The 23,561-nt window shown below is 52.6% G+C and overlaps 1 protein-coding gene across 3 annotated transcripts; it reads left to right on the top strand.

Annotated features, from left to right (window-relative positions):
• Window positions 1–1,455: 1,455 nt before the first annotated feature.
• LOC309598422 (neuroblastoma suppressor of tumorigenicity 1) lies at window positions 1,456–23,278 on the top strand. Of its 3 annotated transcripts, XM_082328981.1 has the most exons (5): window positions 10,247–10,444; window positions 19,691–19,775; window positions 20,523–20,717; window positions 20,943–21,054; window positions 21,903–23,278. In XM_082328981.1, the coding sequence occupies exons 1-5, from the start codon at window positions 10,417–10,419 to the stop codon at window positions 22,155–22,157; spliced, it is 675 nt and encodes a 224-aa protein (XP_082185107.1). In that variant the 5' UTR covers window positions 10,247–10,416; the 3' UTR covers window positions 22,158–23,278. The 3 variants fall into 3 exon arrangements, with proteins under 3 accessions (XP_082185109.1, XP_082185107.1, XP_082185108.1); XM_082328983.1 differs by lacking the exons at window positions 10,247–10,444; window positions 19,691–19,775 and adding an exon at window positions 1,456–1,485; XM_082328982.1 differs by lacking the exon at window positions 19,691–19,775.
• Window positions 23,279–23,561: the final 283 nt, after the last annotated feature.

Here is a 23,561-nt window from a genome sequence, read left to right as displayed (position 1 = left end):
CCTGGTAGGCTCTGCTTTTGTTCAAATATAGCTTCCTAAAGTTAATTCTCGCTTAATATGATCTACTGTGATCAAGTGGTTCGTCTGGCCCTGGAACTCCGAGGGTATGCTTGCAGATACCCATTCGCAGTGTGTCATTTATTGCTAGAGTGAGAATAATCAGAGCAAATGTTTTTGCTCATTAATATGAAAATCACTAGGGCGAGTGTGGAAAAATTGCACAATTTTACTCTAGAAAGTAGGATTTAAATTTTGTCACTGCTCTTTAAGTGAGGTAAGGATTTAATATTTTTGGTTTTCACAGCTGCCTTGCTTGTTGTTTGTGTCGAGATACATACGTATGCATATATAACTAGCACATAATGGGCCTGTATCTGTTTTGGTTTAGTTAAAGTTGTATTATTCAAAACCCATTTTTGAACCTGTCCGCGTAAGCTGTGCAAAATATCTCCCTGTGAGGACACGTCTCCTGTTTCCCTCTATGGGAATGCGACCATACTGTTCCCAACTGAGGTTGGAGTAGGAACGGTTTCCTGCTGCTTGATTTCTAATTACATAAATGGAAGGGGGAAAAGTGGAAATTCTAAGTACCAAAAGGCATGTTAAATTTAGTATAATACACTCATCTGGAAACTATCACATTTTTCCTTCTTTCTTAAGCCTGCTGAAATCATTGCTTCGTCTTAACTGTAGCGTGATTTGAATCAGTACCAAAAAGTGCAAACAAGATAGGCCTAAAAAAGTCAGGTGTCCCTACCCAAAGCTTAATGAGAGATTCTCTTGTAGTGGAGAAGTTACTGGATCGCCCCGATGCAATTTTAATAAAAAATAAATAAAATAAATGTAATAAAAATGGTGAGCATAAAGTGAGTAAAGAAACCATACCGCTATCTAGGAGAAGGGAAGAAAAAAAAGCAGCAGCTGTTTGCTGAATAGAGCTGGTTTTGAACGTTTAGCAACTCCCTAAGTGCTTGACTGGCCACAAATCTGACTCTTTAACAGCTTGATTAGATGTCTGCTGAGGCTTTGAGATGAATAAACAAGTCACGGAAAAGCAGAGACTGCAGGAAAAAAAATATCAAGCTGCTTTTCTATTGTTTATCCGAGTTCTTCATGTTTGATCAAGATACCGTCATTTCTTTGTATTTCAATCATGCCTAGGAGCCTTAGCCAAGATCAGGACCTTGCTGTATGTGGTGCTGTACACACAAATAAAAACCAGTCTCTGCCCTGGAGAATTTACAAACTAAACAGATGGGACTAAGGGAGGTAGAAAGGTTTAGAATTCCCATTTTATAGATGGGAGAAGCTGTAGCCAAGGTCAGTGATAAGTCTTGGAGGGAATGTGGCATGCAGCTGGGACTCTAATTTGAGTCTTGAGCCATTGACTCAATCAGCCGTCCTTTCTGACTGTTTTTTCACTTGGCAGGTCATGGAGTCTCAGGGGAAGGCTGCCCACTTCATAGGCTGGGAGACTCCAGAAGGGTATGTTCTGCAACCATTTGCTCTCCTCAGATTTCCCCAAATTCTTAACGGCAAATCTCTGATAAGTTAGGAATTCTGTTTTATTGTCCAGGAGGTGATTGCTTATAGAATCACTAAGAGGTGGAAAACACTGAGATCCTCAGTATTAACTTTGGTGTAAATCTGAATCTGATAAGGAGAGAAAATAGTGAAATGTATTACCAGTTCTTGGCACCACGGCCCCATCTAGGAGCCCTTCTCATGGGACAGGACAGCGCTGTGCTAGGTATAACGTAAGCATAATACCAGAACATAGTCGCTGCCTTAGTAGATCTACCTTAAATATGAATGTGGGTAACAGATCGAGATAGAGGGAGGACATCAGGGAGACAGTTTCATTCCCGTAGTGGAAATGCAGCGGCAATAGCGTAACTCAGCTCCTCCAGAGGGCTCACAGGGATGATTCTCCAAAGGAGAAGAAATTGGTTTTCCAGATATTTTTATTGGGTTTCCTCCGAGTTTTTGGAGCAATGCAAAAGAAATCACAAAGGTGCTTGTTTGCAAATGCAAGCGGTGGGTGCATGAGCGGACTAAAGGAGACTGTGGGTTTTGTGGTAGCGATCTACCACGAGGTATAGCGCTTACGCTTTAGCTAGAAGGGAGAGGCTGGTGGCAGAGCTGGGGAACACATGAACAGTGACCTGCTAGGAAAACCCCTTTTTTCAGCAGTGTTGTGAATCAGCGAGGCATTGCTGACCCTTCCTTTTGCTCTGAGCTGGCTGGGTTTTGTTGCTTTTCCCCCCTACCACACACATCCCGACAGTAAGAAATAAACTTTTTCCTCGTCTCCCACCCCGCCTCTGCCTTTGTAAACGGGACTGGTGGAAATTTTGGCACGCCAGCTCCAGTAGGCAGCTGTATGCAATGCGTACTGTGTCTTAACTGCTCTGAGAGTCCAGCCTATAGCCCACCCACAGTGAAATGCTTAGCTGAGATTGAAACTAAATGGGAACGTAGTTTATGGAAATTCAGCTGTGGATCGCTGTTTCTCTTGTGACTTCTGGCTGTCAGCACTTAGCTGCACAGCATTGCTAGCTATTTAGAGCTGGATGTTCCTCGTGGTGGTGGATACCCACCTCCTATAGCTTGTAAAGATGCTGAGAAAGTTGTTGGTGACTAATAAATCACCCTTCATCTATAGTCTTTATTGGTAGTGCTTGTAAAGACTCCAGCTCTGGGTTAGGAGTGTATGCCCCTTCCCAGAAAAGGTCATGCCCTTATCAGTTCAAATTCAGTTCATAAATCTCCTGTTATATGAAGGAGTGTGTTCCTTTTTAGAAGTTTTAGAGGGTATTTGTCCTCCCCCTCGGTGCTGCACTTGAAGTTGTTAGTAGCAACTAACAGCTTAACCCAAAACCATGAGCCGTGAGCCCTGAGGATTTAGGAGTCCAGTTGTGGTAGACGGCACCAGAGTTTTCTCCCCTGTAAAATGGAAATGGTGATACTCTCTCCACTTGGTCCTGGCTTTAAGACCTACTTCATTCGGGTGAAATTCAGCTCTGTGCAGTCAGGTAGCGTACATTGTGGGACACCGCAGTTCACTACCCGTCTGCGCTGGATTGAATCGCACTCCATGGTTCACAAAATACGTTGGCTTCTGCTCTTTGAAGATGCTGGAATAACAAGGTAAAGGTGTGCTGTGGAAAGGGGAGTATTTCCGCGCTTTTTTATCCACCCTTTCATTTCTTCCTGCTTCTCCGTCACCAAACTCCTGCGCCTTCTCTCCAGGACAATGTGCTATAGCACAGAGCCATAAGGGAGAGAGGGCTGTAGTTACCGATGGAGTAAGGGGAAAAGAGGCTTAGACTGAAGGTAACTGCCGTGGGTTGTGTCATCTCTCTCTTTAGCAGCCTCTTCCTACGTTCAAAGGTTGACTGAGGCCACAGGAGAAGAAAATCATTTCATGGCCTGATTTGCCAAACAGTGGTGCTCTGGGGTCTGTGAATGCCGTGTCTCCCGCGGGAGTCAGTATAATGCTTTATATTATCTGTATTTCATTAATTATCTGTAAGTAAATATAAAAATGGTGGCAGACGAATAATTGCTATTTGGTGGGATGCTATGTAAATGAAAAAAAAGTGGAGCAATGGAGATTTTGATATAGTCAAATGTGAAGTTCGACATCAAGGCACAACAAATGCTATCATACGTAGAGATCGCAAGGACCTAGGGGTGACAGAAAAACCCAGGGACTGAAGGGTTTGCTGCTAACAGGGATGATGAGAAGCAATGGCTGGAGGCCAAAGCTTGACCCATGCAGACGAGCAGTGAGGCACCGAATTACAAGCAGAGAGACTGGGATAAGCTGGTAGAGGAACGGGTGGATTTTCCAACTCTTGATGCCTTAAATGCAAGTTATTGTGCTCCACCTGGGAGTGACTGGCTGAAATCAAATGACCTGTAACACACATGGATTCATATCAGATGATCTAACTGTTCTTGTTGGCCATAAATTCTCTTACACTTCTAAGGCCATAAAGGTTGACTGCAGTGTTCCTGGTCTCTGTCCCATGGCTTAATCTGGTATGAACTAAATGCAGAATTTTTTTAGCTCAAGGGCCCTGTTTGTTAGACACTCCCTGAAGAAGTCCCTGGCGTGGTTCTCGGATGTAAGACAACCTATTTCCATGCCGATCATTGCTGCTTTGTTCTTCCAGCTCCTCCCTTTTGGACTGTTTTCCTCAGTTTTGTTTGAGGGAATAGCTGATGGTGTGTGCTTCCCCCCGCTCCTTTTTCCAAGCCCGGGGCCCGGTTTTTGTTTCATTCTCTCTCTGAAGATTACATGGTTTTGTAGATAATCTGTCGAGAGTTGGGGTATTTCATATGTCAATAAATGCATCTTTGGTGGATGGAAGCCTGGGGCTGGAACTGCAGGAGTGTGTGTGGGCTAGGAGGTGCGCTGGAAGGGCCGTATGGGGAAGTCCACATAGTCCTGCTGTCTGCACCTTGTCAGACAGAACAGAGAAAGTGAATTTACTGGGTTCTTTTAAGGCCTGAGAAATAATTCCCTTAAATCTTTGGGAGCATCCTAGTAGGCGACATAGAGCCTCCCATGCTTGTGGGAAGCTCTAGTTTACTATCTGCTAAGTTGTGGATTTTATATCCATATTAGGTATAAATAGAGGTAGGCTGGCAGATAGAGAGAAGGTCACTGTGACTCCTCTGAGCACAGGATGAGCCTGTCATTATTTAACTGAGGCTTCGATGTTAACTCTTATCATACATTGGAGCAGCCACTGAGGCAGTCCCTGTTACCAAAATTAAAACCAGAACGACGAAAAACTGGTCCAGTGCTAGCACAGATCGCTCGGCATGTTCACGAAAGCAGTGATAAGCTAAGACTCCTGGCCAGTTTGATTCGGTTCCTCATCAGCTGCAATAGTATTATCTGCTTCACAAACTCAAAACATCATGATCCTGCTTCGGGGTAGGAGGAGAGGGAAGCAATGAAAGTGGATTTCTCAGGGTCCCACATTTCCATGATCTTATGATCCACACCCTCTAAAATATGAAAATCACGTTATCACCTTAAGGATTATATAATTTGTCTTCTGTAAGGTGAGGGGAGTGCAAGCAAAAGACTTTAATCTGTTAGCGAATACTTATATATACATTCTTTTTTTCTCTGTTACCCTCATTTAAAAAAATGCTGTCGCTCTCTTGCAGTAGCTGGCCTTCAGAAACTGGCGCTTTGAGACTTCTGATTTTGGGTGCTTTTCTTTAAGGCCAGAGAGTTTGTGCGTGAACCTCTTCCTATGCAAGAGCCGTGCAATATTGCTCTGGGCTGAGTCACCCCGTTTCAGGCGGGTGCTGGTTTCCTTTCGGTAATGTGCAAAATGTTCCCTGCACACATGTGTACGTTCTAAGTTTGTACTGCTGGTTGACAGTTTGTAGGCGCTTCGGTGCCAGAACTGTCTCTGAACGCATACAAGCACCTATTGTGGCGAGGCCCTGAGCTTGGCTGGGGCCTTCAGGCAGTGCTGCAAGCAAAATAATTAATATAATAAGAGGTTCTGAGCGATTGCAGCAGGGGGAAGTTGTGCAGCAGAAAATAAGATGGTTATCAGAGGGGATTTAGCCGGTTGTAATGGAGTCGGAGGAAACTGGTCTTTTTGAAGTAGAAGGAAAAAAACTGTTTGAACTCGGAGGGAAGAGGGCACCTGCAAATGAAGCCCAGCAGCTTCTTCCCAGCCCTCCCTGATAGAAGCTGCCCCTGCAGACATGAACTGAATAGGAGAAGGATTTTGCATGACCTGAGTTGCTGGGGAAGCGAGGGAGGGAGGGACGAAGGGGCCTAGAGTGCCTGGGAGCAGGGAGCGATTGGGCAAGGTGGAAAATAAAGCGATTAAACACACTTGGACTTGCTCAGAGATGGGAGGGGTACATTTTTTTTACTGCTGCCCCAGGGCCCCAAAATGCATTGGCACGGCACTACAGAGAAACCACTAATCCCAGTCACCAAAGGGAGGGAACGGGACTTTCTCGTTCTCTCCTGCTCGCCGAGCGTTTGGACCCCTGTCGAAGGAAAGGCTGATGGGATTAGAGGAAACAGCTGGCTCGAGTCTTACCCTGCGGGAGCTCGCATTCTCGGGACTCGGGAAGAGAGGAGCGCCCCGCTGCCGAGTCGCATTCCAGGTCATTTGCTGAGCCCAGATGTTTTCTAATGAGCTCTCTGATAAATCCTTTTGCTTTACTACCGAGCAGAGTCGCTGCCAGCCAGGTCCGGCCCTAGATCTCTCTTTCTACGCACGGCCAGGCAAGTTGGACTTTGCAGTTCAAGCCAGCTAGCCAAACCACCACTAGGACTCGTGCCTTTCCGCTTTGCCTACGCAAAGGGATTCAGCACAGAGCTCAAATCTGTTATCCTAAAGCTGTGGCCTGACGGAGGTTGCTGGCCAAAATTCCTCCCGTGGCTGAACCTTCCCCTCTAGCCTCTCCTTACCTCTGTGTGTGTTATTAAGCTGAGGGTGGATTGACCCGGTGGTCTGAACGAGCAGCGAAGCACTGTTGTACACGCGTGCTTTGGGTGAATCTTAAAAAGCAGGAATGGTATTTGTAAGGACTGCTCCATCCTCGCTCTCAGGTGCCGGACCTGCGCAGATGTGAGAGTGGCACGCTTGGCAGCGATGGGAGGACGCGCTCCTCGCACCTGACCTGCCACCGCTGTCCCCTGCCTTCATCTACCCCAGATGGTGATGGGAAATCACCCCCGGCTTTTTAGCAGTAAAACCTTTGCCTCCATCTCCTGACGTGAGTCCTGCTCCCTTCTCCTCAGGCATGTGTGCCCTTACACACAGCAGTTTGAGGTCCTGAGCTGTTATCTTGGAGACGTCTTAGGGCTTGTTTAGGAACCAAAAAGTAGGAGTTCAACTCCAGCAGGTGATGGTCTGGTGAGAGAAGGGAGCTGATAAAGAGCCATCTTTATTCCAGGGAGCTGCAATACAATTTTGTACCCTTTTGCAAATGAGACGTGGAGAGGTGAAGTGAGTTGACTGACGTGAGATGGGCAGGGTAGTCCCCAGCAGACCCAGACGTCAGTCTCCCAGGTCCCTCGTGGGTCGTGCCAGGGGGTTTAGCCCTTGAGAGCGCTTCCTTGGGACCCTTCGCAGCGTGTCACGGGGATGGTGAACAAAACACGAGTTGCGGGGGGAGAGACGGAGCGTGGACCCAGCTGCGGGATCTGTGAAGGGCAATTCCCCCCTCGTTGCTCCCTGCAGCCCTTCGCGGATACACGCGCTCTCTCTTGCTCGCTCTCTCTTTTCCCAGCTGCCTTTCCCCGCATGCGTTTTCTAGCATCCAGCTATGGGCACAGCGCCTTGGAATCTGCGTTAAGACACAAATAAAAGGAATAGTTTTATTTTTAACTTACAAATACACCCTTTTAATTCTCACGCCCACAGTTCCTAGTCCTGTCCTGACAAGCGGGGAGCCCCTGGCACTGTGGGCGTTTGTCAGCAGGCCCAAAACAGCAACAGCGGGCGAGGGAGGGAAGCTCCTGGAGACCGGAGAGCAGGTTTCTGCTGTGTCTCAGTGCACAAAAGCCTTGGAGATCCAGCAGCGGGGAAAAGGGCTGAGGGGGAAGCCATAGGTGGGTGTGTGGATGTTTTGGGCAAGGCTCTGTGCACCTGTGTTTTCATATGGTGTCTATCTGTGGTGGAAAACAAGAGGCTGATGAAATGGGCTGTCGTCAGGGGGTGAGAGCGGAGAGCTGTCTTGTACTAACCCACGTGTCGCACCGCTCGGCGTGAAAACAACGGCGTGCTTTGGCACGGGTGTTTTAGGGGCAGGCAGCAAGCTCCGCGCAGCCTGCGGGGAGCAGGAGCTGGTAAATGAGGGGGGTGATGTGGAGCAAGAGTCTAAAAATGCCGCTGAAGCCAGCGACCCTGGGTAGGGGCGAAGGGTCTGGCTGGGGAGGCCGGCTCCTTTCCTGCCGGTGTTGCCTCCCTGCTCTCCCGGCTGCTCCCAGCTGCAGAGCGGCTGCCTCTAGCCCGTGCCGGAGCCAGTGTCTGTCCAAATGACATCTGCAGGCATCAGGGCTTCACTCCCTTTCTGGCTGCGATACCGCGTTGCCAGAGAGGAAGGGGAAAAGTGTTGGCCTGGGGCTTTGACAGCCTCTCGGCAGCTTCTTTCATCCTCCAGCCAGCCTGCTCTGTCGTACAGCACCTCTGCCTCTTTCTTCTGACACCAGAAAACCAGAACTCTGCTCCCTGTGCCTCCCCACCTCCAGATTTACAGATTGCTGTGCTTCCCTTTTCTGCTGTTTGGCTGTTTACAGAACTGGAACACGAATGAATAGTAGGAAGCAGTGAATGAATTGCACGCTGGCTCCCATCTCTGCATGCAGCCTGCTGCTCCGCTCAGAGTAATCGCACCCCAGCGCCGAGGATCCCACAAAAACCGTCAAAATACTGAACCGTGGACCTGATACACTTGGGTGAATTTCGCCTTAATGCCCGTGGTCTGTTGCTTCATCTACATCTCATTTTTCCTCATTTATCCACAGACCTGAGAACTTGCTTCCAAGCCTCTGCTGTCTCCTCTTTCACTCGTTATATTATTCAGAATAAAATAGGCTCCCGGGCAGGAGCTCACTGCTGGTCATGCTGGCCGTGAGGAGCAGGTAGAGATTAGTCAAAAGCCCAAGTTCAGCAGTGGGTGAAAATGTTGGGAGATTAGGGTTTGGGCTCCCGATGGGGTATGTGGTCAGGGCGAAAGGCTGCTCCTTTGTCCGTTGTGGCCCTTCTGGAGCTGAGCAGTTCACCCAGATCGGGGCTGGGTAGGTGGCATCCAGCAGGATAAGAAAGTGATGCTGGAAGCAGGTTTTTGCCATCCTATTTACAAAATCCCATTGTCCCGGAGCTGGAAGGAACCAAGCAGCGGGAAATCGTTCCTTCGCTGGCAGCCTCCAGCCTCCTTCAGCTAACACCCAGCCCCAAAGCTTGCTTTCCTAGCTTCTCCCCAGGACCACTGCCAGGGCACGACCAACGCTTCTCAGCACAGCTGGTGCTTTTACCATCTCCTCTCCTCGCTTTGATCTCCCTGCAAATCTTCACACAAACAGGAGCCGGCACAGCCCGTCCAAGCCTCGCAGGTATCTTTTGATTTGGGTAGTGCCGTGCCAGTGTTTAATGCGGAGGCCTCTCTCAGATTAATTGTGCCTTTACAGAAACAGAGCCCTTCCGGTCTCCGACAATTATCGTAACTGGAAGATAGTGATGAATGGGGTTTCACTGGGATTGTGCTTGGCTGTTAAGTTTTTTAATGGGAAAGGGAAAGAGAGAAAGGAAAAGAAAGAAAAAGACAAGAAAGAGATGAGAAAGAGGAAGGGAAAAGAAAGGAAAAAGAAGAGAAACCCATCCTCTCTGGTGCTGGAGGAGAACTTGCCCAAAGTCTTCACTGCGGTTAGGACTCTACCCCGAGCACTCTCTATCAAGTATTATGTTTAAATAGGAACTGTTTGCGTTCGGTGAGCCAGATCCCGACTTTGTTTGTGCCACGGCGGGAGCAAGCGGGGTATCACCTTCAGACACGGTTCTTCTTCTCTGGGCACCTCGGGTTTATGGGCCCGCGTCGCCAGCGGGCTCTCCCGTTAGTTTTTAGCACTTGCCGGGGGCTTCAGCGCCCGAGCTCCGTGCCCGTCCCGGGGGCCGTGGCTGCTGGGGGGCCGCCCCGTCGGGGATCCTCGGGCACCGGGCGGCCGGGGGGGCCGCTCCTCCCGGGACTCCCCGCAGGAGGAGGAGGAGGAGGGGGGGGGACCGCAGCCCCCGTCGGGGATCCTCGGGCACCGGGCGGCCGGGGGGGCCGCTCCTCCCGGGGCTCCCCGCAGGAGGAGGAGGAGGAGGGGGGGGGACCGCAGCCCCGTCGGGGATCCTCGGGCACCGGGGGACCGCTCCTCCCGGGGCTCCCCGCAGGAGGAGGAGGAGGACCGCAGCCCCCGTCGGGGATCCTCGGGCACCGGGGGGCCGCTCCTCCCGGGGCTCCCCGCAGGAGGAGGAGGAGGAGGACCGCAGCCCCCGTCGGGGATCCTCGGGCACCGGGCGGCCGGGGGGCCGCTCCTCCCGGGGCTCCCCGCAGGAGGAGGAGGAGGAGGCGGCGGGGGAGGACCGCAGCCCCCGGGCTCGGCGCTGCGCCGGCGCTCCCCTCCTTCCCTCCTCCCTCCCTCCCGCCCTCCTTTCCCCTCCTCTCGCTTCCTCGATTGTGCAATCGTGAGCGGCGGGGCCGGCGGCACCGCCCGGAGCCCGGCACCGGGGGGAAGGCGGGAGGGAGGAGGGGGGCGGGAGGCGGCAGGCCCCCGCCCGCCCGCGCCTCCGGGGGCCGCGGCGCCGGGGATGCGGCAGCCGCCGGGCACCGCGGGGCTGTAGCCGCCCGCCGCCGCCCGCGGCCCCGGACCCCATGGGATGTGCCCGCCGTCGCCTGGGTGGTGAGTACCCCTCGGCTTTGTCTCTGCCCCCCCTCTCCCCCCCTCCACGCCCCGAAACGGAGCGGACCTGCTGCTTTTTCCCCGCCGCTGATCAGCACCAGATTTTCCGCCTCTTTTTTTTTCCTCTCCCTTCCATTCTCCCCCCCCGGGTGATTGATGGCCGGGAGGATGAGAGTATTGCCACGGGCAGAAATCGGTTGCAGATGAGGCGGACTTCGGGGGATCTGCTGTGCAATCGTTAAACTATTTCCACCGCCGCTTTTGCTCAAATAAAATAAAAGAATAGGATATGGGGAGCCGCGCTCGCTCGGTTGCACATCTGTGGTACAGAATCCTTCCCATCTATTTCGGGTTTCGAACAAAAGTGCAGAGGAAAGAACGGGAACGTTCAGTTTATCGATGAACCGCAACGCCAGGGGACGTGTAGTAGTTCGGGTATCATAAAGGAAGGAAATTTTCTTGATGGAAAGGCAGTAAGCTTTTTTTACTTGAAAAGTTTGCACTGGGGATGAATTTACGTCCGTGTATCCTGCAAATAGCTTTTGTGCTTACTGGAACGTTACAAAGGCTTGTATCTGATATAGCTCTACCTGTTTCTTGAGCCGTGACAGAGTATTTCGTCTAAGTACTTGCGGCAATTCTTACTTGTTCGATAGAATAATCTCTGCGTTTTATGCACAGTGGGGATTTCTCTTTTTCTCTGAGCGATGTTCTGGGGACAGAGCATGCTTTAGCTCATTTTCAGGCTGCGTTAAAGTTGATCCGGACAATCCCTTACTGCCTACTAACATTTCTCTTACACAGGCACTCTTATGAGAAACTTACGCTCTGCTCCACAATCTGACTTTTACGTATGGGATTAACCCCATCAAATTCAAAACTGAGCCTGTGTGAAGTGTTTGTGGAGTCGGGGCACCATAGCTTTGCCATGTGGGGTTTTTGGGGAAAAATCTGCAGCCTAGTGATATGGCGAGGCCCAGATTTTCCCTTGTATTTTTAGCCTAAGAACTTAATGTCCTCTTTGCAATGTCCAACCAGCCAAAAATCAGCTGTATACAATGGGCACTTTTGCTTTTCAAAGGCAGTCTCCCATCTCGAAAAAGGCAGCTTGCCTCAAATTTGCAAACCGCAGGATGGGAAATGGAATTTGCCTTCAGTATAAAAATCCCAAGTGTTTGCAAACAGCCCTGAGAAGAATCCGGGCTCTTGGCTTGACCTCTCTGCGCTGAATTCCAGCTTGGGGAGTTTGCGGTCTTGCAAAGAGGGTGAACGAGCAAAGTCTTCCCGAGTGCCCGGTCGTCTTTCCGGAGCAAGGAAAACAGTCAAGCTGGAGGGAGTTTTGGGTGCCCAGGAAGCGCAGGATTGGGCCCCAAGCCAAACTGCTTTTAAAGTAGCCTTAAAGACCTGCCCGTATTGGAGTAACTTTGCTTGCGGCGTGTGTTGGCATTGCCGAGGTCGTGTTAAGCTGGTATGGTCGTGGGAAACCTGCCCGAGAAGCGGAGTAAGCTCCTGGGCGGTTATTCCTCCCCGAGCTCTGTGCTCTTCCCAGTAAAGCGTTAGCAATACCTCCGCCGGCTCCCGTATCGTAGCTGCAGCGACCGCGGGGCAGGCAGAGCCGGGGACTTGCTCTGTCCTAGGGCCTTGCTCCTGCTTTTTTTTTTTTTGAAGTCTGCTGGAAAAAAAAAACCCTCCTCTGTAGTCGCCCAGGCTCGGAGATCCCCTGCGATAAAGCAAGGACCAGAGTGCCGGTGGGTCCAGCACGGCTTAGGGCAGAGAAACTTCTCAGCCGCTCAAACTAGACTCTTAAAAACCTGAGCGGCTGATAAAATCGTCCTTTTGGGGGAGGACTGGAGTGGGAACGAGGGGTGGTCTGTCCTCCGCGCCTCCCGTTAGCACTGGCAGGAGCCGTGCTTGCCGTTTCCCAGACCTTTGTTTCTCGCACAGCGCTGTTTAGGGAGGGAGCGACAAGGGGCGGTGGGGGCCAGGGCTTTCCTGGGTGTAAATTAGCTCCGACGGTGGGAATGGAGCAACCCAACACTCCTTTCCACCAGTCGTGGAGCTACGCTGGGACACTACCCCCATTCCAGCCAAGATTTCAATCTTTTGGAGTTGAGCTTTGGAAATGGCGTCAGGATCGGGCCCTCGCTTTGGTCACTCTCTCAGATGTGGCTTAAGCCTCCTTCTTCTCTCTACAAGCTCAGACAACTTGTCCAGAGAGGGGAAAAGACCGGCGTTCGGTTCATGGTTTGATTTCATTGTGGTTACTGGGCCTGATCCTGCAGTTTTAGGAGAGACTGTCTAACTGTCAAGCGTGAGGTCAGCCCCCAGCACGTCTGGTAGCAACTGAAAATACCAACCGGGCTGCGAGCCGTTGCGTTACCCCCCAAAGCCTCTGGCCCCGCAGTCACACGTGTTTTTACGCTTCGGTATTGGAGATATTGCAGTCGGTGCTGTGGGTAAATAACACAGGCGTTGGGTTTTATGTCATCAAAACTGAGAAGGCTGGTGCAGTGTAAAGCAGAGATTAAAAAAGAGGGCAAAATAGCGCTCAAGTCGCCTGGATTTCTGCTGTTGTGGCCAGGATATGGCCCAAGCGGGTGTAAAGGGAGAGGGAAATGGCAGGAAAGATCCTGCACCGTCTCCGAAAGATCCACAGCTTTGGCCGCAAACCCCTTTCTCCTTCCCTCTTTCCACCTCTTGCTCCAGCAGCTGGGAACCTGATCCTGCAAGCGCAACCCCGCTGCGTAGGACAGGGCTTGATTTTTTTATGCAAGTTTGGTAATGAATGACCGAGCAAGCCGAAAGCCAGCGTGGTTGGCATTTGAGACAACTCCCATCTCTGACTGCAGGATGGCCTTATGCGGCGTGTGTGCTGAATTAAAAAAATAATAATCCTGGTGGCCACTATGTACTAGAACTGGTTTTATCTGGTTCCAGTTATGCTTGTTTTGAGTAAGACGAGCGGTGCCAGATTCTGATCTCATTTGCACCAGTGGAGTCATTTGGAGGAGCCGGTCCCAGTTTACCTCACTCTAAGTGAAAGCAGAACTGGGCCTGCTGGGAGAAGCGCTCCCCGGGGAAATCGCTGGTGCCTGCGTGCAAATCAAACACAGGTAAAAGCAAACGACTCTTGGGACCCTTCCCAGAGGCGGTGCGGATTTTACCGCCGGCCCCGTGAAAGCTGTTTTCACCGAAAAAGGAGGGGAGAGGCAAGTTGCAAGGGGAAATGGCGTGACTGTGCGCTCCGGAGCGAGCCAGGTGCTTTGGGAGATGCCGTCGGCGAGTGGTAATGGTCAGGCTCTGGATTAGCGATGCTGTGATGGAGGAAAAGACAGCCCCTTTCCACGCTGCGTGGGAAACTGCTGCTTGCAGGGGTCAGGGGCAGCTTTAGAGCGAGCAGCCCAGCTGGAGGGCAGCAGTCGCTGTTATTGCATGGGATTTTCAAAGGGTTTTGGATCCACGCTCCGCATTTGGACACTTAGGGTCCTCCCGCGTGGCCAAAGCTCCAGCCGATGCCCTCAGCCCCAGCCAGGCTGGCAGCGCTGCCCGTGCCGGGTGGCTCTGCCTGCCTGCTCTGCGGCAGCCAGCCCGTGGGACGGCTGTGTGGGAAACACCAGCTCCAGGGGAGACGCAGGAGGGAGTCGAGCCTCGTTCAGGTCCAGACATGCGAGCAAGGCCTCTGGCTGAAATGCTGCTAACAGCTGTGTTTGAAAGTGCCTATTTCTCATATTATCTGCAATGCACTCGCATACGACCTACCGCTGGGGACTGTTCTAGCCAAAGCATGTGGCAGACCAGTCCTTCCTTGTGCGGGGTCTCAGACAGAGCCTGTACGCTCTCTCTTTCCCCAGTTTGCCAAGGCACCCCAGTCCCGCTGCTCCCCAAAACCGCCGGCTGCTGGTGGCTAGTACCGGGCTTGTTTTCCAGGTCCCCGACAGGGCTGATCCTTGCTCCCATCCCGCTTGCCCCGCTGCTCTTAGGGGCTGCAGAGCCCCACGTTTTGAGCAGGTGCTTGAAGAAGAGAGGGAGTGGAGGGTAGCGTGGGGCCAGGATGTATTCCCGTGCTTTAGGTTGATGCATTTTCCTGCCCGTGGTTGTTCTTGATGCTGAAGGAATTGAGCAATTGAAATAAATTACCAGAAACTGTTTATATTACTCTTGCCTCCTCCACAGGCCATTAGTGTGTCCCCTTTCCAGCAGAGCTCCTTCAGGACCCCATTCTAAGCCTATCTAAGTCCATAGGTAGCTTTCCAATGACTTTTGTAGGTAAAGGAGCTTGGATATTTTTCCAGCTGCAAAAAATGAGTTTCTCAAGTGCTCAGTGCATGGTCGAGAAGCCAGATTTAAACTCCCAATGTACCAAAGTCTTTTGAAATTCTGGCCAAAGTGGGGAGGGGAGAGGGCTTTAAAAATGCTGCACTGCTTTTCTCTATTTCTGCTTTATTTCTGTGAATGGCCCAACCATGTTTGAGTGGAAATTAATATGTTACGGAAAGGGAAGCTCTAACATCTCCTGCTTTTGAAAGGAGCAGAGACAGCCAGATGCACAGTGAGAAACGACACAGCTTTTGCTCCATTATCAAAAAGTTTTTAGGATTGATTCTGGTGCATGTTAAATATCAAACGTCTTCCTGTGGTAGTTCCCTTTTTATTTTTTTGTCATTTCTTCCCAGATTTTGCAGCTCAGCAAAGCAAGACTGAGGCTCTCAGCTCAGAAGAGACTTCTGTGTTCAGTTAAGGACTCATCTGTCTTGCTCTCCTGAAGAATTACCCCTAGACATTTTCAGTGCATAGTTCTCTTCCCTCTCCCCTGGCGATATTGTCATGACAGCAATGAGATTAATTTGGGCTATTGCAGGCACAGCAGTAGAGTCCCCAAAAGAATGTTGTATTTTGTATTTTTTGCGACCAAATTGAAAAATGTAAACTTTTAGCTAAGTGCAAATTTCAAAAAAGGGGGAAATATTGAATAAGGACAAGTATTGAATAAAATCAGTTGTTTTGATATTATTTTTTCAGTACAGAGTGACTTGAGGTTTTCACAGTTTAAGTTTAAACTTTTCCTGCTAATAATGCTGGCATATAATATTTTTTGTTCCATGTAAGCAAATATTATTTGAGTTCAGGTTCCTAAGAGGCAATTCCCTGTAGTATTCAGAAGTTACCGTATAGACAAAATCCTGTGTCTAAGGAGACCCGTGCCCTGGATCTTTCTGGGACAGGTACATGTTTCTTTCCAGTTGCCACCAAACCAGACACGTACTGTGGCTTTAATTCCTTTTAGGTGCCTAAATAATCGGTTGCCTTTTAGTCTTTACAGCTGCCTGCAAGAGGGATCGCTCCTGGCCACCTCCACGCACAGGAGCCATCCCACCTTGCCCTGCAGCACGGTGTCCTTGCGTGACTTCCCCACCGCACAGCGATGTCCCGGCCTGACTCCCGCCTGCCCTGCAGCGCGGCATTTCCCCGAGCACCTTCCCGTCCAGGAACGCGCGCCGCATCGTGTGGGGCGAGGGCTGTTGGCAGCCGTCCCTCCCCTCCTGCCCCGGGCAGCCTCTTCCCTCGAAGGAAGTCTGGCGTTCCAAAGACCTCCCCATGCTTTCCCGCTCTCTCTGCACCCGTCAGCTCACTCAGCGTACGGCGCTCCCCTGTCTCTGGTCTTACAAGCAGGGAAACTGAGGCACGGAGCAGCGCACTCAGCAGCGCATCTTTGGGGCCTCCTTTTCTCCCGGCGGCGCCATGCAGCAGCTTTTCTCAGCAAAATGGCACAAATAACTAGCTGAACACAAAGGCAGGACCTGGTACTGCTGTGATTCATGTCTAACACCAACTTGGGGTTGCTCTTGGCAGCTTGGCGTGGTGTAGCTTGAGAGCCAGGCTGGGCGGGAAGCTGGCTCCGTCGGGCAGGACAGCCGTGTGTCCAGGGAGGCAGGAGAGGAAGGTGGAGGTCCCAGCTCTGATCCAGACCAGGAGCTGAAACCTTCGCCTCGTCCATCTCGCTGAGATCTCAGGCATATCACACGAGGACTTAAATCACTGAGTTAGGCACTGAGGTAAGGCCATTTCCCAGCCTTGTACCTCGTTTTCCTTAGCTACAGCATGGAGCTGACGCTATTTCTGTGCTGTACTCGCAGGCTTTCAGCCTTGGCTAAGCAATGTTTGTAAAGCTTAGAGGTTTCTTGTCTCTCAGAACCTAGGATGCTGCGTGTGTGGCCATAAGCACAATATACCTGTGTCTGTGTTTTTATGTGTTTGGCAAAATTGCAAGACCTTGGATAAGAAAAATACCTATAAATATATTAAACTAGTCATGAAATGTTCCCCATGTCCACCTGCAGGCTTGTCTTGTATCAGGGTGTAAACTTCCCACTGGAAAAAGAGGGTAAAACTGATTAGATCTTTTTTACTTTCCTCCAGAAGTGTTTGGTTTCCAAATGGCCGGGAACAGCTGTGGGCTGGATGGTGGGAACGTGGCCTCCGAGGTAATTCCCGTGATTGTCCTCCAGCCCATGTAACGATGTAGATTTTCCCAGCTGCTTCCAGGCGTTGGCGGGGACTGTCCTGCTCTCGGGACTCCTGAGAGTCCCCGGGACTGCCGGGATGGGAGGAAGGAGCTCTTCTAGGTGACACAAAACATCTGAGCGTGCTACCACCAGATCTCAAAACCGGGCTCACGAGAGGCTCAGCCATCGGCAGGACTCCTGCCGGGCTCTCCGGGCCTCGAAGGGCTGCTGAGCTGGCACAGCTGAGACCCTTCAGCCTTGGACGTTTTGCCCCCCAGCTCCTCGGGCATGGGGACAGGCTGCAAAAGGGCTGCGGGGCCGCTCACCACGAGGCTGCAGCTGTGCGTGTGCTGAGAAGTTGTTTGTCTCCGGAGTCCGGGATGTGCCAGGTTCAGGGGCTGAGTCATTTGATTTCTCAAATGCGTGCTGAAGGGATGGCGGAGGGAGCTGCCATGCGGTTCCCTGCAGAGGGAGAGGGGGGAGACCCTCACGGGCTGATGGGTCTGCTGGAACTGAGCTGAACTTTCTGCTTGAAAAGCTTTGACTAGCAGGAAAAAAATGTGCCCCGGCGTGGAGAAGAGAAAGAAGCCCCTGTGTGCGGGGAAGTGCTTGCCCCCGCCGGCAGGCCAGGGCCGGGGTCAGCGCCGGGGAGCACACACTTGTTCCTTTAGGGGCTGCAACGTGTAATTTAGCTTGTCACGGAGGAATGTGCTCAATGCCTTTATTTAATCGGGAGTTTGCAAACCTGCTCGGGTGCCTTGTCTTCCTTTTTCCCTCCCCTTCCCAGCCGGGGGGAGAAGGAACACGGTGCTTTTGTCTCCGACCCTGTGGCTGCTGTCAGATGAATGGTTTTAGTGGCAGCTCTGTTCGCATGACTGGTTTGAACTATGCCAGCGAACATGCCGCGGTTGCGAGCAGGCTGTTGCCAGCCCCAGCTCCCTCCCAAACTCAGCTGCATCAGACGTTTTCCTAGGCACTGGCATAAACCTTGTTACTTACTAGAAATGCGGCCCTGCGGGTTCCAGGGCATTCTTGGGAGAAGGAAAACACCGTGTGGATGTGGCCTGTTCTTCAAATCAGCGGAGGATAGCAGTGCTCAGCACCCGAGCGCCCTGAAGAATGGGGTAAAGCTGCAATTGCTCCAGCTCTGTAGAGGTACCCGGTTCCCCTGCTCGCCAGCTGCCCCGCTGCGAACCGGACCAGCGGCTGTGCTGCTAGGGGCCCTGGTTACGAAGACATCCCTGCTCAGGAAAGGAGAGGGCTTAAGCATATGTTTAAGTGCTTTCCTGAATCCAGGCCAGGTCCTGTGCTTTAGCAAAGCACAACCTCACTCATCTTCCTCTTGGTATTGGAGCGAGACAGGAGCCCAGATGCTCGGGATGATCCTTCATGCCTCTGGCAATGGGTCTGCTCCGACCAGCGCTGCAGAAACACCTCTCTATTGAACACCTCCCTCCAGGAAAAAAAAAAGGTCCCAGGGAAGCCGGGCTGTCAGCACAGACAGAAATGTTTGCCTCTTTGCTGCTGGGTAGAGATGCATAGAAACCTGGAAAAAAAACAGCCACCACCTTTCTTTGGAAAGAAGGAAATTGCTCTCTAATCGGGCATGTGGAAGTGAACTTGTGTGCTGACTCCAGAGGAATTTCGGCTGTTCCCTGGGGGGCTGTGATTGCTGTTTGGGTCACATCCCAGCTCTGATCTCGGACTTGCCTTTGGGAGCAGGATTCCTCAGCACGGAGCTGCTGGCATTTGAGGAATGAGTGATGCTCGTTTCAGAAAACCAAGCAAACCAAGTGTGTGTGTGTGCAGCTTAGCCATGTTCTTCTTAGTAGAAATTGCAGAATTCCCCCACTGAAATGCAAAAAAATTTCAGGGAGCAGAAGTGACCCCTGAGAGTTGTCTTCCGGACCAGTGTATTTAACCACACCGCTCTCATTGACAGCAGTTCAAGTTCAGGGGCTAAAACCCTCTGCTTATCTCAAACCGTGACCTGCAAACCCTGCGTTGTGCAGGTATTCTCACCGGGGACCCGTGGGATTCGCATGAACGAGTGCTGGGAGGATTAGGAAGCCAGGGCTATAAAGGTGTTGCTGTGTTGTACCATTATGGTTCCTGTATCACCAGAAAATGAGAAGATTTAGCAGAGACCCTCCCTGATTCCTCCAGAGATCCCGGGGCCAGGGAATGAGGATGCCCTTTTCTGGCTCTTTGGGATGGAGGGTGGGGAAGGATCTCTCTCTTGATTCAGATCCAGGAGGCTGGGCTCAGTAACAGGCCAAAACCCTCTGCCCCGTAATGACCTTAAAATATCGGAGCTGGAGCTGTGAGAGGTGCTTAGCAGGCTGTCTCAATCATTTAGATCACCGTGGTGGTCCTCCAGCCGAGGATGTGTTGGTGAGGACTGTGCGGATAGACCGAGCGACCGGGGGAACGCCCAGCTGGGAGTCCCCAGCGCAGAGCTGCCGCTGACACCGGCGTCTGATAAACAAGGCATTTTTCCTCTCCTTCCCCGGCAAGCGTTAGAGGGCTGGGCTCAGGAGCCATGGGAATCAACAGGAGTCTTTCCAGTGTGGGCTTTGGATCTTCGTCTGGATAAATAAATAGAAGGAAATAACAAATAACATGCTTCTAACAAATATTTTAGAAAGTATAAATGTCTGCCTTTCACTATGACTCCATCCAAACCCCACAAAGGAAAAAATTTCCCTATTTCTATGATGCTTTTCCATCTGCCTTTCCCCAGTGATTGGGAGTGTTAACGCAGGCACCGTGGCTCGGGAGTACAGCTGGCCTGCAAGGAAACCCTGCGTGGGATTTCCCTGGGGGTGGTAAGTAACCTTCTCGGCCGACCACCGTTGCGAGCGAGGTTTACGCTTGGTATTAAAAGGACCCCCCCTTGTCTGCAGACTGGGTTCCCGTCCTCAGCGTAACCGTTTGCTGAATTCGAGTGGCTCTGTAAAAATAAATGCTGTATTGGTGGTTTCTGCAGGTTTCTCGCCTCTGAGTTGAGGTTTCCACGTCTCTCTGCTTGCTGCTGCCTTGCAGCGACACCTGCTGCGCATTTCTAGGAGAAGAGTGGTTTTCTTTCCCGGGAAAGCCGTGGCTTTTCTCTGGGAAGGCTTGCAGCAAGGCCAGCTTTGGCTTTTTAAGTGGGAGAAAAGGAAGTGGGGAAGTCTGCTCCTTCCTCAAATAAAAACATTTGTGCGAGCCGTGACTTCTCCAACCTGGCTCGGCCCGTGGCGGTGACACTTTTGTTTTGCAAACTTCTCCCGGCCCAGCTTTGGGTGGGAAATGATGAAAAGCCTGCTGTTGCTCCTGGCCCAAAGCTCGGGAGAAGTAATGCAGGTGTCTGCCTGCCCCAGAGCTGCTTTGGAAGAGGGAAGAGGCAGCGCAGCATGTCCTGCTCCCCGTGCGGTGTTTTGGGCAGCCTCCGTGGCCACGGAGGGAGGTGTGAGTACCGACACACTGGGAGGACATACCTGTGCTTGTTGCAGCCAAGAACTGCCGTGGGGGTTGGAGAAATGGGCCGGCTTGTCTGCTTTCTTTCCTGCTAACGCTTTGCTCTCTGTCTCCAGTTGTAGGATTTTGGCAGAGCTGGCCATGATGTTATGGTTCGTGGTTGGTGCCCTCTTCCCAGCGCTGCTCCTGGCTGCACCGCCCCCCATAAACAAGCTCGCCCTCTTCCCGGACAAGAGCGCTTGGTGCGAGGCAAAGAACATCACCCAGATCGTGGGGCACAGCGGCTGCGAGTCCAAGTCCATCCAGAACAGGTACGGATCCACCCTCAGTGCAGAGCTGGATGCAGCTGATTTCCATTTGCAGATGGCACCGGCGTGGCTTTGGGGACTGTCACTCGCCCAAGAAGCCAGGCACGATGTCCTGCCTCTGCCTGGCTGCCTTCTGGCTGTCTCAGTGGAAGGTGAAATCTCCTTCTGCCTTGGTTGGGAAGAGCTGGCACCTCCCCTGAGCCCTCATCCCTCCTGATGTCTTCGCAGGGCCTGTCTGGGACAGTGTTTCAGCTACAGCGTCCCCAACACCTTCCCTCAGTCCACAGAGTCCCTGGTTCACTGCGACTCCTGCATGCCAGCCCAGTCCATGTGGGAAATCGTGAGTATCCCTGCCTGCTCCACGGCTCTTTCTGCGGGGCCTTGCTCAGGGGCTCTCAGCTCTGCTCTGCCACCGCTTTAGGGCAAGTCGTTCTCCTTCCCTGAGGTTTTCCCGCTCCTAGTTTGCTTCCAGAGTGTCTCTCAGGTGACTGTACCCTGTCTTGAGATGCCTGGGTGGAAGGGGCTGCTGGAAGCAACGTGACTGCTGTGATGAATGATGCATTTATCACTCTGTTTGCAGAAGCATCCCCCGTCAGTCCCTGCATTATTCATCCCTGTGCTCATCCCGCGTGCCTGTTTTCTTCACCACTCCCTTTGTCGCCTCCTCCCACTTGGGAGTTTTTGCCTTCTTTGATGTCCAGAAGTGCTTCCCACAGCCCATCTGCCAGTCACCCTCAGACCTCACAGTTTCATGCCACCATTGATCCTGGCAAAGCCGTAAACCCTGCCTCCGAGGCAAGCCTAGGCACCCAGGGAGCTGGGTTCAGCTCTCTGCTTTGCTTTCAACTCAGACGTTTGGGCAGATGGTTTAGTGCAGACTATCTGAGATGCTCAGCAGCGTGTCTTGTGGGTGGCCTTTGCAGTTACCACCCGTATTTCTGTGCCAGTGATGCCTGGGAGCAGTGTCCCGCTTGAGTCGGTGCATTTTCCCCGGGTCTTTGCAGCTTGTGACCTTGCGAGACGTTCCCAGAGAGCTCTTGCCTTGCAGAGTGGCTGCGGAGGTTTGTCCGTATGAGCAGCGAGCCACCGCTTCTGGCTTAAAATACCCCAGCTGTGCAGGGCACGGGGCAGGTCATCCAGGCGTTGAGCCTGCGTGCTCACCCACCGTGTCCTCGTCCTTCCACCCAGGTGACGCTGGACTGTCCAGGCAACGACGAGATCCCCAGGGTGGACAAGCTGGTGGAGAAGATACTTCACTGTAGCTGCCAGGCTTGCGGGAAGGAGCCGAGCCACGAGGGAGCCCTGTTCAACGTCTACCTGAACGCGGAGGAGAACATGCCCGCTGAAGGTCCCAGCCCCCATCACTATGCCCACCACCAACAGGACGTGGAAGAACCTCCCGCCTCCAGCCACCACCATCACGAGGAGGAGGGCGACGAGTGACCTGGCCCTCGCGGACTGTCCTTGCAGCCGGCGGCGCGGGCAGGGGTGTGTGCGAGGGAGAGGGCCGGGGCTTGGGGAGGGAGGGGGGCGGTGGAGTCTTTCCTGTCTAATAGCTACCCTCACGCTTTGCTCTCCACGACACCCCGGGGCTGGAGGAACTTTCTGAGGCACAAGCAGGGCTGAGGGGCGGACGTGGGGCTGGAGCTAGGGGCGAGAGAGGAGGGCTCGGGGTTTTCTGATGCAAAACTACTTGCACATAATAGTAATAATATATTGAGAGGAGCGGGAACCTGGACGAGGGGGGTTCGGCTGAGAGCGAGAGCTGAGCTGGGCTCCCCAGGGGCTGTCTGCAGGCCCCTGAACCTGCTGTGGAGCCCTTGCTGAGTCCTTCTGGGTTTTTCTCTTGTAAACGGCTCGTACCTGGGGTGGAGGAGGAAGGGATGCAGCCCCTCCGCAGTCCCACGTCTCTCCTGGGGTGTGCAGGACCAGCCGCATCCCTTCTTCCTCCTGTCTGCCCTGCCTGCCTGAGGAGACGTGGGCTCAGCGTGGATGCGCTGTTCCTCCTGGCACCCACTGGATCTTAATTCAGCCCCCTCGTGTTAGGTAGCTCTCGGGGAGCGGTTTGCCCCAGGGTTTGCCTCTGGGGCTGCGTGCGTGAGGTTGCTGGGAACCGTGGTGGTGAGAGCCCTTACCTTGCCCGTCCTCAGGGCCACCACGTAGCTCCCTGGGGACGAGGGAGCTGGATCCTGCCACGGGCGCTGGGGCTTCGCGTTCCGTGGCCCGCGGGGGAAGGCCAAGAGCGGGCTCGCGCTGGGGTGGTCTGGGCGGGAGCCAGCCCCTCTCCCCCCTCTCCCTGCTGCACTTTAATGGTGGTGGAGGGAGAAGGGGGACGAGTGCCGGGATGCCGAGGTACCTTTGCAGGGGGCCGCTCGTGCAGGGCTGGGGAGGCTCGGGGTGGGGGGACGGCCCTGGGCCCCTCCTGCTACCCCTTTCTCTCTGTTGTATAAAGCTGATTTCTTTGGCGCTGTCCTGACAAGAGCTTCCAGAGCTTGTAATCGTTGCCTCCCCCTCCTTTTTACAAGGTTGTGTTTTTTTTTTTTTTCTTAAATAAATTAGTTCTGACTTCCATTTCTCAGTGCTCTGATGCCTGTCTGGTTTTTGGCAGTAGGCTCCTCAGTGCTGACGGGGGAGAGGCCGTTTACAGCAGGACACGAGACGGGACAGCAGCGCAGGGGGGTACAGGGCACGGGAGACCGATGGTTCCCTTTAGCTTTCTGCTGTATTCAATTTGGGAGGAGGAGGGAGAGCCGTTAAAAGGAAAACCGACCCCAACTACTCCGCATATGGGCTGCATGTGGACATGGGGGGCCTGCACGTCAGCTGTCGCCCAGGCGTGGGTGCACT

Source organism: Platalea leucorodia, assembly GCF_965183815.1.
Source record: "Platalea leucorodia genome assembly, chromosome: 17".
Lineage (NCBI taxonomy): Eukaryota > Metazoa > Chordata > Aves > Pelecaniformes > Threskiornithidae > Platalea > Platalea leucorodia.
Note: the sequence above shows the minus strand (reverse complement) of the source record. Positions and strands in the feature narration are given on the sequence as shown.